General features: G+C 46.6%; 1 protein-coding gene across 2 annotated transcripts; it reads left to right on the forward strand.

Annotated features, from left to right (window-relative positions):
* Positions 1-60: 60 nt before the first annotated feature.
* METTL13 (methyltransferase 13, eEF1A N-terminus and K55) lies at positions 61-14,007 on the forward strand. 2 transcript variants are annotated; one of them, XM_065878307.1, is made up of 8 exons: positions 61-506; positions 1,910-2,669; positions 3,947-4,146; positions 5,595-5,790; positions 8,284-8,451; positions 9,761-9,976; positions 12,181-12,312; positions 13,526-14,007. In XM_065878307.1, the coding sequence occupies exons 1-8, from the start codon at positions 354-356 to the stop codon at positions 13,798-13,800; spliced, it is 2,100 nt and encodes a 699-aa protein (XP_065734379.1). In that variant the 5' UTR covers positions 61-353; the 3' UTR covers positions 13,801-14,007. The 2 variants fall into 2 exon arrangements, with proteins under 2 accessions (XP_065734379.1, XP_065734384.1); XM_065878312.1 differs by having other exon boundaries at positions 354-506; positions 1,910-2,209; positions 3,955-4,146; positions 13,526-13,800.
* Positions 14,008-14,265: the final 258 nt, after the last annotated feature.

A 14,265-nucleotide genomic window follows, 5' to 3' on the forward strand; every position in this document is an offset into this window, starting at 1 on the left:
AATGAACTGCTGAGATGGTGTGGACAGCCAACCAATCGCGAAGCCTCGCACCCGGATATAATTGCCGGTTCTGAAACCGAGCTCTGAAAAAGTGTGAGGGCCTCCCCGCATGGGTCTGGGGCTTTGGGATGGAACAGGGGGTGAGCGTTTACTAGGTTCAGTGCCTTACGTGTGCGGTGGGCGTGTAAGGATCATCTCTTTGGGTTTTGGGTGAGGGACAAGTCAATGTGGCTGTTTGTCCTAGGAAAGAATTCCCGCTGCGGTGTTCCAGAACCAGCGCGTGGGGAAACCCCTCGGATGGTACCGCACAGGGAGTAGGAGAGTCTTGAAGACGCAGCTCGAGCAGTGGGAATATGAATCTCTTACCTAAAAGCCCTAAGGAGTTTGGCTCCATTGACTATTGGGAGAAGTTCTTCCAGCAGCGGGGAAGGAAAGCTTTCGAGTGGTATGGAACCTACCTGGAACTGTGCGGGTTGCTGCACAAATATATCAAGCCCAGGGAAAAGGTAAGCGCGGCCTGGCAGCCCTGTGTGTGCCCTGGAAGGTAGGAACTGATAACAGAAATCCTGCACTTGGTAGACGGTGCCAGGCGTGGGGGGGCCCTAAACAGGCCCATATTTTCAGGATTCCATGCAACATTCTAGCTGAAAGGTAATTACAAAGTATCCTTTTAAAGGTTTTCAGATAACAGAGCTTCCACCCCCAGATCGTTTCTTGAATTAATAACCACTGGAAGAATGAGTGAGGTTATTAAGAATAACCTGACTTCTTTAGTAGTGCAACCTAGACATCTCCTCCTAGTGAGGAAAGTGTGCTTTTCTGTCACTGTGCATCCCCCTGGAGCTGGCAGCACCCGTGGCTTTACTGATAAATGAATCTGTTATCAAATAGTTGTTGTGGGCCCACTGACTTTCAGGCACTGTGTTCAGCCCTTAAGCCACACAAGCATTAACATATAAATCCTGGGCACTTTTCCAGAAGTGAAAAGTGCCAAGTACAGTAATAGGAGGTTTGATAGAGGTGGAAGTAGGGAAGGAAGAAGGGTAAAAAACGAAGATTTTAGGAGGAAGCTTTAAGAGTCAAACCTTATGCTGTGTGTGTGTGTGTGTGTGTGTGTGTGTGTGTGTGTGTGTGTTTGCTCAGTCATTGAGTTCTCATAATAAACCTTGAGGTGAGTGGTAATACACGAATTCTACAGATGAGGAAACTGAGGCTCTGAGAGCCAGTTTCTTGCCCAAGATCATACATGTAGTAAGTGGTCGTGTGGGGATTTAAACTTAGATCCACCTAGCTCCAAAGCTTATGCACTTGTCATTGTACGATGCTTTTCCAGAGATGGTGATATCAGGGCAGAATTTTGAAGGATCAATGGGAGATTCCTCCACAGAGAGGGAGGCAGCAACCTGTGTTTTAAGTTTGGCTTCAGAAAACAGCAGAATATCGTGAGTTGGAGCCAAAGGCATGAGTGGAATAGGATTATGCCAGACCTAGGTTTTCAACAGTAAAACAAATAGGAGATTTCAGTTATAACTACTGTATTTGGATTCTGTGACTTCCTATCAATTCTTGAATGATAAATTCTTGATTAAGAGAAAAGAACAACCATGATTAGTTTGTTCCTGCAGTTGATTAATAAAAGCTTGATTCAGAGAAAAGAACAACCCCGGTTAGTTTGTTTCTGCATAACTTGCATTGTTGTAGTGGAATGTGGTTTGTTACTAGTGAGTTCTTCTAATCAGTGGTGTTTCAAGATGGAGCCTAGAATCCACTTTGTAATGGTGCTCTCTCATGGCATAGCATCTTCGTCCTCTGAAAACATACAGCAGCCAGGGTGAGACTTGATTCCTTGAAGTGTCTGAAGCTCATTCCTCTGCCTTGATCACCTCCATCTTGTTTTCTTTCACCCTAGGTGCTGGTGATTGGGTGTGGTAACTCAGAGCTAAGCGAGCAGCTGTATGACGTGGGCTATCAGGATATAGTGAACATTGACATCAGTGAGGTTGTCATCAAGCAAATGAAGGAACGCAATGCCAGCCGACGGCCCCAGATGAGCTTCTTGAAGATGGACATGACACAGATGGAGTTTCCCGATGCCTCATTCCAGGTGGTGTTGGACAAGGGCACCCTGGACGCTGTCCTGACAGATGAGGAGGAGAAGACCCTGCAGCAGGTGGACAGGATGCTGGCTGAGGTTGGCCGTGTCCTGCAGGTGGGCGGTCGCTACCTCTGCATCTCCCTGGCTCAGGCTCACGTCCTGAAGAAAGCAGTGGGTCACTTCTCTCGGGAGGGGTGGATGGTGAGGGTGCACCAGGTGGCCAACAGCCAAGACCAGCTGTTGGAAGCAGAGCCTCGGTTCTCCTTGCCTGTCTTTGCCTTCATCATGACCAAGTTCAGGCCGGTCCCTGGCTCTGCCCTTCAGATCTTTGAGCTGTGTGCTCAGGAGCAGGGCAAGCCTGTGCGGCTGGAGAGTGCCGAGCGGCTGGCTGAGGCGGTGCGGGAGCGGCAGCAGTATGCCTGGCTGTGCAGCCAGCTGTACCGCAAGGCCGGGCTGGGGAGTGTGTCTCTGGACTTGTGCAGTGGGGACACGGGGGAGCCACGCTACACCCTCCACGTGGTGGACAGCCCCACTGTGAAACCATCGCGGGACAGTCATTTTGCCATTTTCATCAGTGAGTTGGGATTGCTCCCTCTCTTCCCTGGAGGGGGCTGGCTTGCAGGGGCTGGGGCTGGGGCTTTGGCGGATGGGTATGCCTTGGCTGGTTTTATCTTGCAGGGGGCGGTGCTTGAAGAGGTTAGACTGGCCAAGGCTTGAGGAAGGGGGAGCTGCCTGCTTGGATTTGAGGTTTATTTCTTCTCATCTTCCATTGCAAAGGCTTGAAGTAATATAGATACATTTAGGCAGGTCACGCATTTGTAGAGATGTTAGTCACTTTGTAACAAGGAGTAGTGGAAGCAACCGGGAGTCCCAGCCTTGTAGCCTGTAAGCTGTGTGACCTGGTGAAGTTTCTGTGCGTCTCTGCTGAATTCAGAGGCGGTACAGAGTAGTAACTAAAAAAGTGAGCTCTGGAACCAGACTATTTAGTTTCCAGTCCTGGCTCAGTCGCTTCCTGGTGGTATTGGACAAGTTAGTGTTCTTTCTGTGCCTCTGTTTCTTCATCTAGAAAGTGAGATCTTAGCTGTGTAATTGTGAGAAGTGTAAAAGCTCTTTGAATGGTGCCTGGCACATGATAAGTTTTACAGATGTTAGTGTTATTATTGAAAGGGGTAAATGATACCAGATTCACCTTAGTAATGATCAGAAGAGGTAGTATGAGGAAATGCTTTCAAAAGTAGAATATTCTAGACAAACGTGAGGTGGTGATACATCATGCTGGTAATTTGTTCCCTGACATCGAATCCATTTTTCCAAGTATTGCCTTATCCTAACTGTGCACCTGTTAGAACTAATAGCACAGAGGATACGAGCATGGGGTCTGGGGCTGGACTGCCTGGGGTTGAGCCCTAGCTTCACCAGTTACGAGCTGTGTGAACTTGGGCAAATAATGTAACTTCTGTGTCTTAATTTCCTCATTTATAAAATGGGAATAATAATAATACTCCCTGCATCTTGGGCTGTTGTGAGGATTTGATTAGTTTCTGTTTGTGAACTGCTTGTAATAATGCCTGGCATTAAGAAGTGTTAGCATTATTGCTATTTTTCTTGCACTAGGTACTTCCCTCCCTCCCCTTACATACACGCTCACACTTTTCCACGCTGGGTCCTGCCATGGGTCTGATGGCAGCTTTGCTGTGGACATTGTTGACTGGGGATTGATAGCCCCTCAGTAGGTCACAGTTGGAAGGGTTGCTGGGCTTGGGTAGGGGCTGGCTCTCTGCCACGTGGGGCATATTGGTTGTGGGCTTGAACTTTTCCCAGGACTCCCTGTCAACAAATGCCTCTTTCTAGTCCCCCAGGGTCGGGAGACCGAGTGGCTCTTTGGCATGGAGGAGGGCCGGAAGCAGCTGGCAGCCAGTGCGGGCTTCAGGAGGCTGATCACAGTGGCCCTTCACCGAGGTCAGCAGTACGAAGGCATGGACAGCATCCAGGCCGAGCTGTCGGCCAGAGTCATGGAGCTGGCCCCGGCCGGGATGCCCGCCCAGCAGCAGGTAACAAAGCTTTGGTAGCAGCTTTCAGGGTCTCTGGAGAAGTCATATTAGTAGCCAGGAAGGCAGAGGGTATCTTGGCAGAAGCTAGGACTAGGGTCTGTGACCCTAGTCTGTTCCTGGAGGGCATGTCAGCAGCTGAGAGCTAAGTGAGCAGAAGTTATGTCCCAGGCAGTGAGTAGAAGGTGAGCGGTTGCCCTTATTGAGAACCCCAGTAGCATCTGTGCCTGTGGGGCCACTCGGATGGCATGAAGGAAGTGCTCTCCACCTTGCAGGCTCCAGCTCTGTACACTGCAGCTTACTCAGGCTGTATTTCTCCTAACTCACTTTGCGCAGGATTTCCTTGGCTATTTTGCCTCTTAGAACCATCATTATATCAGGTGGAATGGGAAAGGGCCAAAACAGCTCAGCTTAATTTTCAGGATATTAACATTGCTGGCCTGATGTTCCACTGGGAAGGAAACTGAAGGTTTTTGCCAAAATGGTGATATGGTATTATCAGTTGATGCCATCTGTCTTGTACTATCCTGCTCACAAGACAGGGTAATTGATAGGTGACTTTACTGCAAGGGCTTTATAGAAAAGAGTTTATCCTTCTTGATAGGTGGGAAAGACAAGGTACCTGGAAGCTTGATGCTGTAGTAACAGAACTGAAAAGAAGAACCCAGGCTCCTGGGTTCCCAGCCTGTGGTTCTGCCCACTAGGCTGGCTTGTGCTTACAGATGAATATGTATTTGATGCTTTCTGGAAGACTTTGAGGTTGGTGTCCCATCAGAGAGACCCAGATCCTGTGGGGAGGCTCGTTTGTGACTTTCTCTCAATAGTGCCTACATCTCCGCAAAGTCAGGAGTCCCTCATGATTATTAAATACTCTTGTAAGTCTTTAAAAAGAAATAAATGTGAAGGTTGGGAAGGGAGTGGAAAAGTTTAGGGGAAAATGTATTTTTTCCTCCTAATTTTTTCTTCTGTTTAGAAGAATGCAGAAAAAAGTTGAGAATAACTGGGGGAAGGGAGACACTTTGCCAAATTTGGAGTGGTTACTTTCCCCATGGATTTTGATATCTTTATCCCTATTCAGATTCCTTCTCTCATGATTCTAGTCCCTTCATGAGGCTTCCTTCTAGCTTTCATTGTCTTGGACTGTTGAAAGTCCTTTTAAGGATTACTGTTGAGAAACTCATATTTTTCTTGTGGAGAACCAACTGCATTTCATGAATGGTTTGGGGAATCTTTAGTTGTTCAGTTGGTTTTCAAAAAGGTCAGTTAAACCTTTTGAGATCTAGTCAAACGCCCCAGAAGAATACTTTAACAAAATGGCAAATGTTCAGAGTTGTTGCTGCTCAGAACCTTGGTGTGGGGATTTTTCACATACACACAAAGGGAAGGGATTATAATTTCTCGTATTTCTCAGTTGAGCTGGTGTTTTCACCACATCTCTGCTCTTCCTTCAGGTACCCTTCCTGTCTGTTGGTGGGGACATCGGGGTCCGGACTGTTCAGCACCAAGACTGCAGCCCTTTGAGTGGCGACTACGTCATCGAGGATGTGCAGGGGGATGACAAGCGCTACTTTCGGCGGCTGATCTTCCTCAGCAACAGGAACGTGGTGCAGTCAGAAGCCAGGCTGCTGAAGGATGTGTCTCACAGAGGTGAGGCATCGTGGGCACAGTGGTGGGGCCCACGTGGACGTGGTATGGACAATTTGGGGTGGTCAGAAAGACCTGGGAGCTTGGCGGAGCTGTAGGACAGACCCGGATACCTGTGACCAGAGGCACACGGCTCTGTGGGTTGTCCTCTTATCATCTGGGCTCTTAGGGTGTGAGTGGCGATGAACAGAAGGGAGGTTGATGTTCTGTTCTTGAGCAAAGCCTGACTCTGCAGTGATAAGGAGCCGGGGTGGTGGTTTACCAGACAAATGTGATAATCACTTTAACGCCTGTAGTTCAAAGACCACGTGTTTTACAAGTTGCTCCATATACGTCTGTACATTAATTCAGTAGGCCTGCCCTCCTCCATGGGGCCACCTCCTAGCACCTGTTTTAGAGGGTTGTACAGTTGGTGGGTGCCCTAGAGGTCAGCTAGTCTGGTAGAACTTTCTACAGTGAAGGAAATGTTTAATACCCAGTTAGCTGCCCAGGGTGGCAGCTATGAACCATGTGTGGTACTGAGCACTAGGAACATGGCCGGTGTGACTAAGGAACTGAATCTTTAATCTTTTTTAATTCTGATGAACTTACATTTAAATTTAAATGGCCACAAGTGGCGCGTGGCTACAGGCGTCAACAGGGTAGATCTCTACCATGTTCTCTCTCTTTTTAAAATTAATTAATTTATTTATTATTTTTGGCTGTGTTGGGTCTTCGTTGCTGTGCGTGGGCTTTCTCTAGCTGTGGTGAGCGGGGGCTACTCTTCGTTGTGGTGCTTGGGCTTCTCATTGCGGTGGCCTCTCTTGTTGCAGAAAACGGGCTTTAGGCGCACGGGCTCTAGAGTGCCAGGCTCAGTAGCTGTGGCACACAGGCTTAGTTGCTCCGTGGCATGTGGGATCTTCCCGGACCAGGGATCAAACCCGTGCCCCCTGCATTGGCAGGCAGATTCTTAACCACTGCACCACCAGGGAAGCCCCCCACCATGTTCTCTTTTAAGTGGTCTCCCAGGTGCTGCTCAGAAACACCCACTAATGGGGAGAGCAATCGTTTGTTTATTTTCTTGGGGCATTATATGTTTGTATTATAAAAGTAATACTTACTCATTGTAATCAGTCACAGATCACATGTATAGAGTAGGAAAATATTCCTCCCTACCGCTTCTCCAGTATAACTTCCCTTTAGAGGCACAGAGAGTCAGGCTTGGAATCTGAAATTGGCTCTCCTGACTGCCGGTCGTTCCCTTTGCCTGATGATGCTGTCCTGTCGGCAAGGCCATCTGGAAGGAGGGTGAAAAGAGAGAAAATTCACAACCTCATGAGGTCATGGGTTTGCCCACAGCTCAGGATCAGGTTATTCTCAGCAGGATGGTCTCCTCTTGAGGGGTGTCCCCTGGTCATGTGCACCCATATTTGTTGGGTTCCTGTGCTGTCATTGGGTCACTTGGGCTGCAGGTTGGTTCAGTTTCTTCTCACTGAGAGCTCAGTAAAAGTGCTTCAAAGAACATTTTGCCCTCCAATTTGGGTTTTGGTTTTTTTCCCCACTGTTATCAAGCCTTCTTAGTATCACTTAATTCTTAGGGGAATGATTTCCCGCATGGAAGTATTGGTGAGCAAGAAGAAGAATGTGTTAAAAAGCAATTTAACATCTCTGAAAAGCATGCTGCCACTTACATTACAGTGCCCAATGGTGCAGCTGGTCCCTAGGAAAACCCCAGAGCCATCTGTTCACTCTATCCTGGAGCAGTTGAGGGAGTAGGTAGAGGGAGAGTAGAGGGTCCTTTTGTACGATTCCCCCCCTTCTGTGAACATTTGTGATGTCCTTGTCCAATGGGGTGGTATGAATTACTGTCTGTGTGATGTAGTAGAAAGGTGATAGCTGCTGCAGACAGGTAGTCCCAGGTTCAAATCCTGGCTGCATTGCCTACTGATTTGGGCCTGATTAATAACTCTTCAGATCTTCAGTTTTTCCATCTGCCAAGAATTAGAATAAGAGCATTGATATAGGGTTGTTTCAAAGCTACAAGAGTAAAAGTCCTAGTATGGTAATTGGCATAGAGGAGGTAGTTGGAAACTAAGTCCTTTTTCCCCTAAAAGAACTGATGAATAAACTTCTCACCTGTTAGTGGCTTTATATTTCCCAGAGGAGAGGTACTAGTACTCCTTACTTGAGTTCTCCCAATGTTCTGAGTTTTGGGGTGTTTCTTTGCCACTTACCTTTTCTGACTCTCTGGTGTATGTTAAATATTTAACAACCGTCTCTTTGGGGAAAAAAGCCATGATATGCACTGTTTGCCAATTTCTGTGGCATAAAAATGGCCACCATGGCCAGATTTCAAGGCACCAACATGTCAACCAGTTCACAAAATTCCTGCATATTTCACAGTTGGGTTCTTGAGTCTCATCAAACCAGTTGCAGCTTACTGCTGCTGGTGTGCCTTACTTTCCAAGGAGTAGTGTACCACGCATATGACTTCATTCATCTCCGTCTGTGATCTAGCCCAGAAGAAACGGAAAAAGGACAGGAAGAAGCAGCGGCCTGCTGATACTCCAGAGGACCTCCCTGCAGCTCCGGGGCAGTCCATTGATAAGAGTTACCTGTGCTGTGAACACCATAAAGCCATGATTGCCGGCCTTGCCCTGCTGAGAAACCCGGAGCTGCTCCTAGGTGAGGGGGTCGCCACTGCCTTCCACAGGAGGGGACATGTTAGATTACAGAGGTAATCAGTGTCAGCTGCCTTGCAGTTTAAGAACCATGATTATAGACCAACAGATGCACATATGGTCATGTCTTTCTTATTCCCAACCATCTTCTACATTCATGAACATCCAAATAACTTTTCCTTCAAACTAAAATTGTTTGAAACAGCTACATGTGCTGATACCTAAATTTTTTTCCTCTATTCATTTATTTTAAAAATCAGTGTAAATAAACTATACTCAGTTTAAAAAGTTAATGTATAAAATACATTCAATGAGATCTGTAAAGTATACAGATCTTAAGTTGTTCAGCTTGATGAGTTTTTGCACATGCATTTACCCATGTAACCAGATGGAATATTTAAAAATCACATCTCCGGAGCAATATACCTGTGCACTTTAGGAGAATTTCTGGCTTTTCAGTGATGCATTATTTGAGCACTAGATGTAATTCTATCTTGAATTTCTACTTAAAAAAAAAAACAACATAGTATAGATAGTACAGTCATAGCCTTATCACTAATAATAGGTTTGGATCTGACCACAGTAGCAAAAATGTTCGTGATTCTGTCTACTCTTGTAACTGTCTTCACCCAAAGTCCCCAAGTATGTCTTACTGGAACACGCTGTACATTTGATCTATCTTGGTGTTGATATATATCCCTAGAGTCTCAGGTCTTCCATTTAATCCTCAGGGTCTGTCTCCTTTTGGTGATTCTTTCTTTTTTCTTACCTTCCTTTCATCCCCTGTGGTTGCTGTGGTTTTTCTGTGCTTGTGTGTAGGATTTGGGCCTTTGTTTTCCTGTGGTTTCTGGAACTTGGGTGGATTGCCCTCACTTGGTGGCTGTGTCTGAGAAGGCAGTGTGGCCTTTGAGTTGAAAGCTGAGCAGAGGGCATCACATTTACACTCCCTGTGATCATAAACAAGATGTTGGTCATTGTCCCTCCCGTTTCCTAGAGGGGTTTAATAATGCTTATGGTGGGGGTTATTGCTATAATGTCAGCTGAGTGCTTTGTGCTCTTTAAGGGGCCAAAATAATAATACACTGGTTCATCTTCTGGATCTAGTAAAGGAAGGATTGTGAGGCCAGGGTTGAGTTTTCAGATGTTAAATTGACTCCCGAGTTTCTAGAAAGAGACAAGGGAGGCCAGGTCTCTAAATCTTGTTTCCCCTGGGCAGCACCAACAATCTGACTCCCTCTTTCGCCTTCCCCAAGTGTGGTACAAAACTTTACAGTGAGCAGGTAGTAAAACAATGCTTTTATTCTTTATTACAGAGACCCCACTGGGATTGTTGGTGGTAGGCCTGGGTGGGGGCAGCCTCCCCCTTTTTGTCCACGATCATTTCCCAAAGTCCTGCATCGATGCTGTGGAGATCGACCCCTCCATGTTGCAAGTGGCCACTCAGTGGTTTGGCTTCTCCCAGAGTGACCGTATGAAGGTCCACATCGCAGATGGCCTGGACTATATTACCAGCCTGGCAGAAGAAGAAGGTACTGCTATTGGAGAATTTGGAGGGGTGTTGAGGGAGGATTGATCCAAGGTTGTCAGGCCTGCAAGGGCCTCTAGAACTCATCTCTGAGAGGGCAGCATCCACATCATCCCAGTTCGTTTGTCCATTCATTTGTTGACAGTTATTCAGTAAATACAGAGTGTCAACCACATGCTCAGTACTCTTAGGGGTTGGGCTATGGCAACAAGCAAAACAGACCGTTTCCTGCCCTAATGACGCTAACAAACGAGTGGGCTTCCCTTCTGAATCTCTTCTGACCCTGTTAACTTGCCACTTTCTCATCACCCCAAGAAACCCAGAATCTGTATCTGAGTGAGGAAAAGGGGACGAAACGTTGGGGGGGGGGTGTTGGGAAGTTGTTTGGTAAATCTTTCAGCTAGAGGTGAAGCCAGAAACAGAGCAAAACAGCATTCACGTAGACGAGTGGTTCTAAACCTCAGGGACAATGTCCGCAGGCACTTTTTTGTTGTAACCATTAGGTACGGGTGTTTCTGGCATCTAGTGGGCAGAGACCAAGGGTGCTGCTCAACATCCTACAATGCATAGCACAGCCACTGATGATAAAGAATTATCTAGCCCAAATGTCAATAGTGCTGAGGTTAAACTATGATGCAGGTGTTAGTGGGAATTCCAGTAGCCTTGCTGCTACTGGAATTAAGGCTCCATTTTGCTATAATAATTTGTATCCCAGACTTGGACAAAAGGCATATTAATGTTTTACAATAGCTCCCCTGATCCTTCTGTAGCTTAATATGTAGGCTTCTGATGACTGATGCTTTGAAGAACATGAGCCCCTCAGGGAGAATTCAGTTAGGTTGGTTCAGTCCTACGTGAACCTGGGGAGCCCAGGCCACACACCCTTCCAGGTCTGCTCATTCTGTAGTAGATGCTCTGGTTCTCGCTGGGTTAGAGTATCTTCCAGGAAGGGTGTGGCAAAACGGGTTGCCTGGGATAAGTGTTTTGGTGCTGGGATGGACAGATGCTGTCTTATGTAATAGCAAACTGAACTTAACTCTATCAGAGTTTCACAGGTTCACTCTCTGAGGCTGGGACCAGTCTTGGGGCCCAGGGCTGATACATGTGAAGCACATAAAACAGTGCCAGGCACATGGTAGGTACTCAATCCATGATGTGCTGCTGTTGTTATTACCTCTAAGTCAGTTTTGAACAGCCCTGGCCTTCGTCTTAACAACAACCTTTCGGATTGTTGGAGGGTTCAGTGCCACAAATGTGGGCCTTGGTTGTCCTTGGACTTTGATGAGCCAACATGTTCTGCTCTTGAAGAAACCAAAATCAGATCTGTGCTGTGAACAGTGATGGACATGCTGTAGTCCTAAGTAAATACGTATTTATTGAATAATCATTAGCACTGTCTCGAAGTTTGCCCAAAACACATCATTAGTATCACAGGCCTACCCCTTGTAAAAACTAACATTATAGTAAGGAGTGGATCAGATTCATGGTCAGTTCTTTCTCACTCATTGAGCAAAATCAGTTCTTTCTTGAGCCAGTAATTGTTCAAGCAGCTAGAAAAGATATGCTAACTTTAATTGAGAACACTTTCTCCTAGGAGGCAACATATGCTGTTTCCAGAGTTAAGTTAAAGTTACCATTTGCAGGGTCAGCCCTTAAAGGCAGAGGCAGCTGCTTTGTCTAGATCAATGGTTCTCAACTCTGACTATATTTCGAATCACCTGGGGAGCTTAAGAAAAGTACCCGGAGGCTTCCCATCTCCCCTCCCATCTGTTCCTTACCACCCCAGGGTTTTAACTCTGTTGATTAGGAGTGGAGCCCAGATTCTCTGAATCTTTAGAATTTTCCCATTTGACTCTAATGGTCTGTCAGGATTGAAAATCATTGGTATAGATGGACTCTTAACCAAGCAGTACTCCTGCTGGAGTGGACCCCAGTAATGTGTGTCTGTGGAAAGGGCTTTAAAATGTGGAGGAAGAAGGTGAGATGAAGGCTCCATCTTAGACGTGGAGTACTCACGGCAGGACGCTGATGACGTGCTCCTCTGGACTGTGACATTAGTGCCCTTATAAGCAAACCACATCCTCCATGCCATCCTTCTGACTTAGCCACCTGTGTCCACCACAGGTCACGGAGGAGATGTGGTGGAGGAATGTAAATGGTGTTATTTTATCCAGCAGAGACAAAGACTCGTTTGCTTCTCTTTCCCAGCACGACGTCACTACGATGTCATAATGTTTGATGTGGACAGTAAGGACCCAACCCTGGGAATGAGTTGTCCACCCCCAGCGTTTGTGGCCCAGCCTTTTCTGCAGAAGGTCAAAAGCATCTTGACTCCTGAAGGTATGAAGAACAGAAGGTTGGGGAGGGAGAAGGGATGGGCCCTTTAAGGAAATTTTTCTTTTTAATGAAAAATGCACGTATCATAAGTGTGTACCTTGATCGGTTTCCCCACATTGAACATATTCATTTACCAGCACCAAACACCAAACATTTCCAGTGCCCCAGAAGTCCACCTCTTACCTCCTTTCAGTAACTTGTCCTCTCAGGGATAACCACTGTCTTCACTTCTATCAGCACAGCTTAGTTGTGCCCATACGGAATGTTCTCTGTTTCTTTCACTCAGCATGTTTGTGAGATTCGCCCATAGTGTTGTGTTGACACTGGGTGATACACAATTTATTTCTCCATTCTGCTTTTGGCATTTGGGTTGTTTCCTATTTGGGGCTTTTATAAGAAGTGTTGCCATTAACGTTCTAGTAGATGCTTTTTGGTGAAATGTGTGTGCAGGTCTGTTGGACATAGATGTAGGGCTATAATTGTTGGATCACAGATTATGCATATGTTCAGTTTTTGTAGACGCTGCCACACAGTTACAAAGTAGTCGTAGCAATTCACATCCCCACCAGCATGGGGCGCTAGTGACCATTTGAAGTCTTCCCACATGCCCTGGACTGGGCAGTATGTGATTTCATCTTCAGAGCAGCCTGTTTTCAGATGAGGAAACTGAAGTAGAGACTTGCCAAGGTGACACAAGATAAGAGCTAGGGTTCCAACCCTGATCCTTGTGACTTGAAAGCTGGAGCTCTTAATCCTTATGTTCACTGCCTCCCAGGTATTTTGATTTGGCTAAGGTACTGTGGTGAACAGAGTTGATTTAGAACCCTTAATTGTCACCAGTGAAGGCATGTGATATATATGTCAAGTACATAATCTCTCTGTGGAATTGCTACATTCTTACTTGGGGGTATTAATTACTTCTTTCTCAAAGCAATCCTTTGTGAAACTGAAGCATGGAGAATGGTAACATTTGTTGGCAGCACAAAAGAGCAAGAAATTAGCTTGAAGTTTTCTCATGGTTCACACATACCCCCACGCTTTTCTCTTCCTGCCTTTGTATGCTGTGTGTTCTCTGCAAAGTCACTGCCGCTGTAGGTGTGTTCTTTGGTCCACCAGCCTCCCTGGGGCAGGAATGGCTATATTCCTCAGAGCTGAACCCTGTCTCCAACGTGTCCCCTGAACCAGTCATTCTGACCCTTTCCTCCCCACCCTACAGGTGTCTTTATCCTCAACCTCGTGTGCCGAGACCTAGGGCTAAAGGACTCAGTGCTGGCTGGGCTCAAGGCGGTGTTCCCCCTCCTGTATGTCCGGCGAATTGAGGGTGAAGTAAACGAGATCCTGTTCTGTCAGCCGCACCCTGAGCGGAAACTTGCCACGCCAGAGCTGCTGGAAATGGCCCAGGCCTTGGAGCAAACCCTGAGGAAGCCTGGAAAGGGCTGGGATGACACGTACGTCCTGTCAGACATGCTCAAAACTGTGAAGATTGTGTGATTGTCAGGACCAGGCAGTCCCCTCAGCTTCCTGCCAGACTGACCTTGGGCTCCTGGCCTACCAGAGATTGAAGAAATATAATGCACAATACTTTTTAAGCCTTGTATTTTTCTTAGTTTCATACTCACCTGCATGCGACCTCCTGCTTGGTGAGGTTGCCTGAAGATCTGGGAAAATAAAAAAGTCCTTTCCATCCTGTCTTCTTCAGTACTGCTTGGGTTGATTGCCTTCACCTCCTTTACTGTGTCCTTGAGTAGGAGTCCCTGCTGGAGCCCCCATCAGGTGTTATGCCTTAACGAGCATGCCCCAAGCTCCTTAGGACCGGAGACAATCAAATGTGATTGCTGGTTTGCTTTGCTTTCTCCTTCTCTTGGTCCTAAAGGAACAATCTCCAGTGAGGTAGCAGAACATTCTGTGCCAAAAGGCTATAAATAGAGTAGGATCATTTAAGAGAACATCTACGCT

Source organism: Phocoena phocoena, chromosome 1, assembly GCF_963924675.1.
Source record: "Phocoena phocoena chromosome 1, mPhoPho1.1, whole genome shotgun sequence".
NCBI classification, from domain to species: domain Eukaryota; kingdom Metazoa; phylum Chordata; class Mammalia; order Artiodactyla; family Phocoenidae; genus Phocoena; species Phocoena phocoena.

What these genes read in the sequence shown, in the direction of transcription:
- METTL13 (XM_065878307.1), top strand. Translation starts at nt 354, where the DNA reads ATGAATCTCTTACCTAAAAGCCCTAAGGAGTTTGGCTCCATTGACTAT. An exon ending in TCATTTTGCCATTTTCATCA is followed by an intron (nt 2,670 to 3,946) that starts GTGAGTTGGGAT and finishes GCCTCTTTCTAG; the next exon opens with TCCCCCAGGGTCGGGAGACC. An exon ending in CAGCCTGGCAGAAGAAGAAG is followed by an intron (nt 9,977 to 12,180) that starts GTACTGCTATTG and finishes TCTCTTTCCCAG; the next exon opens with CACGACGTCACTACGATGTC.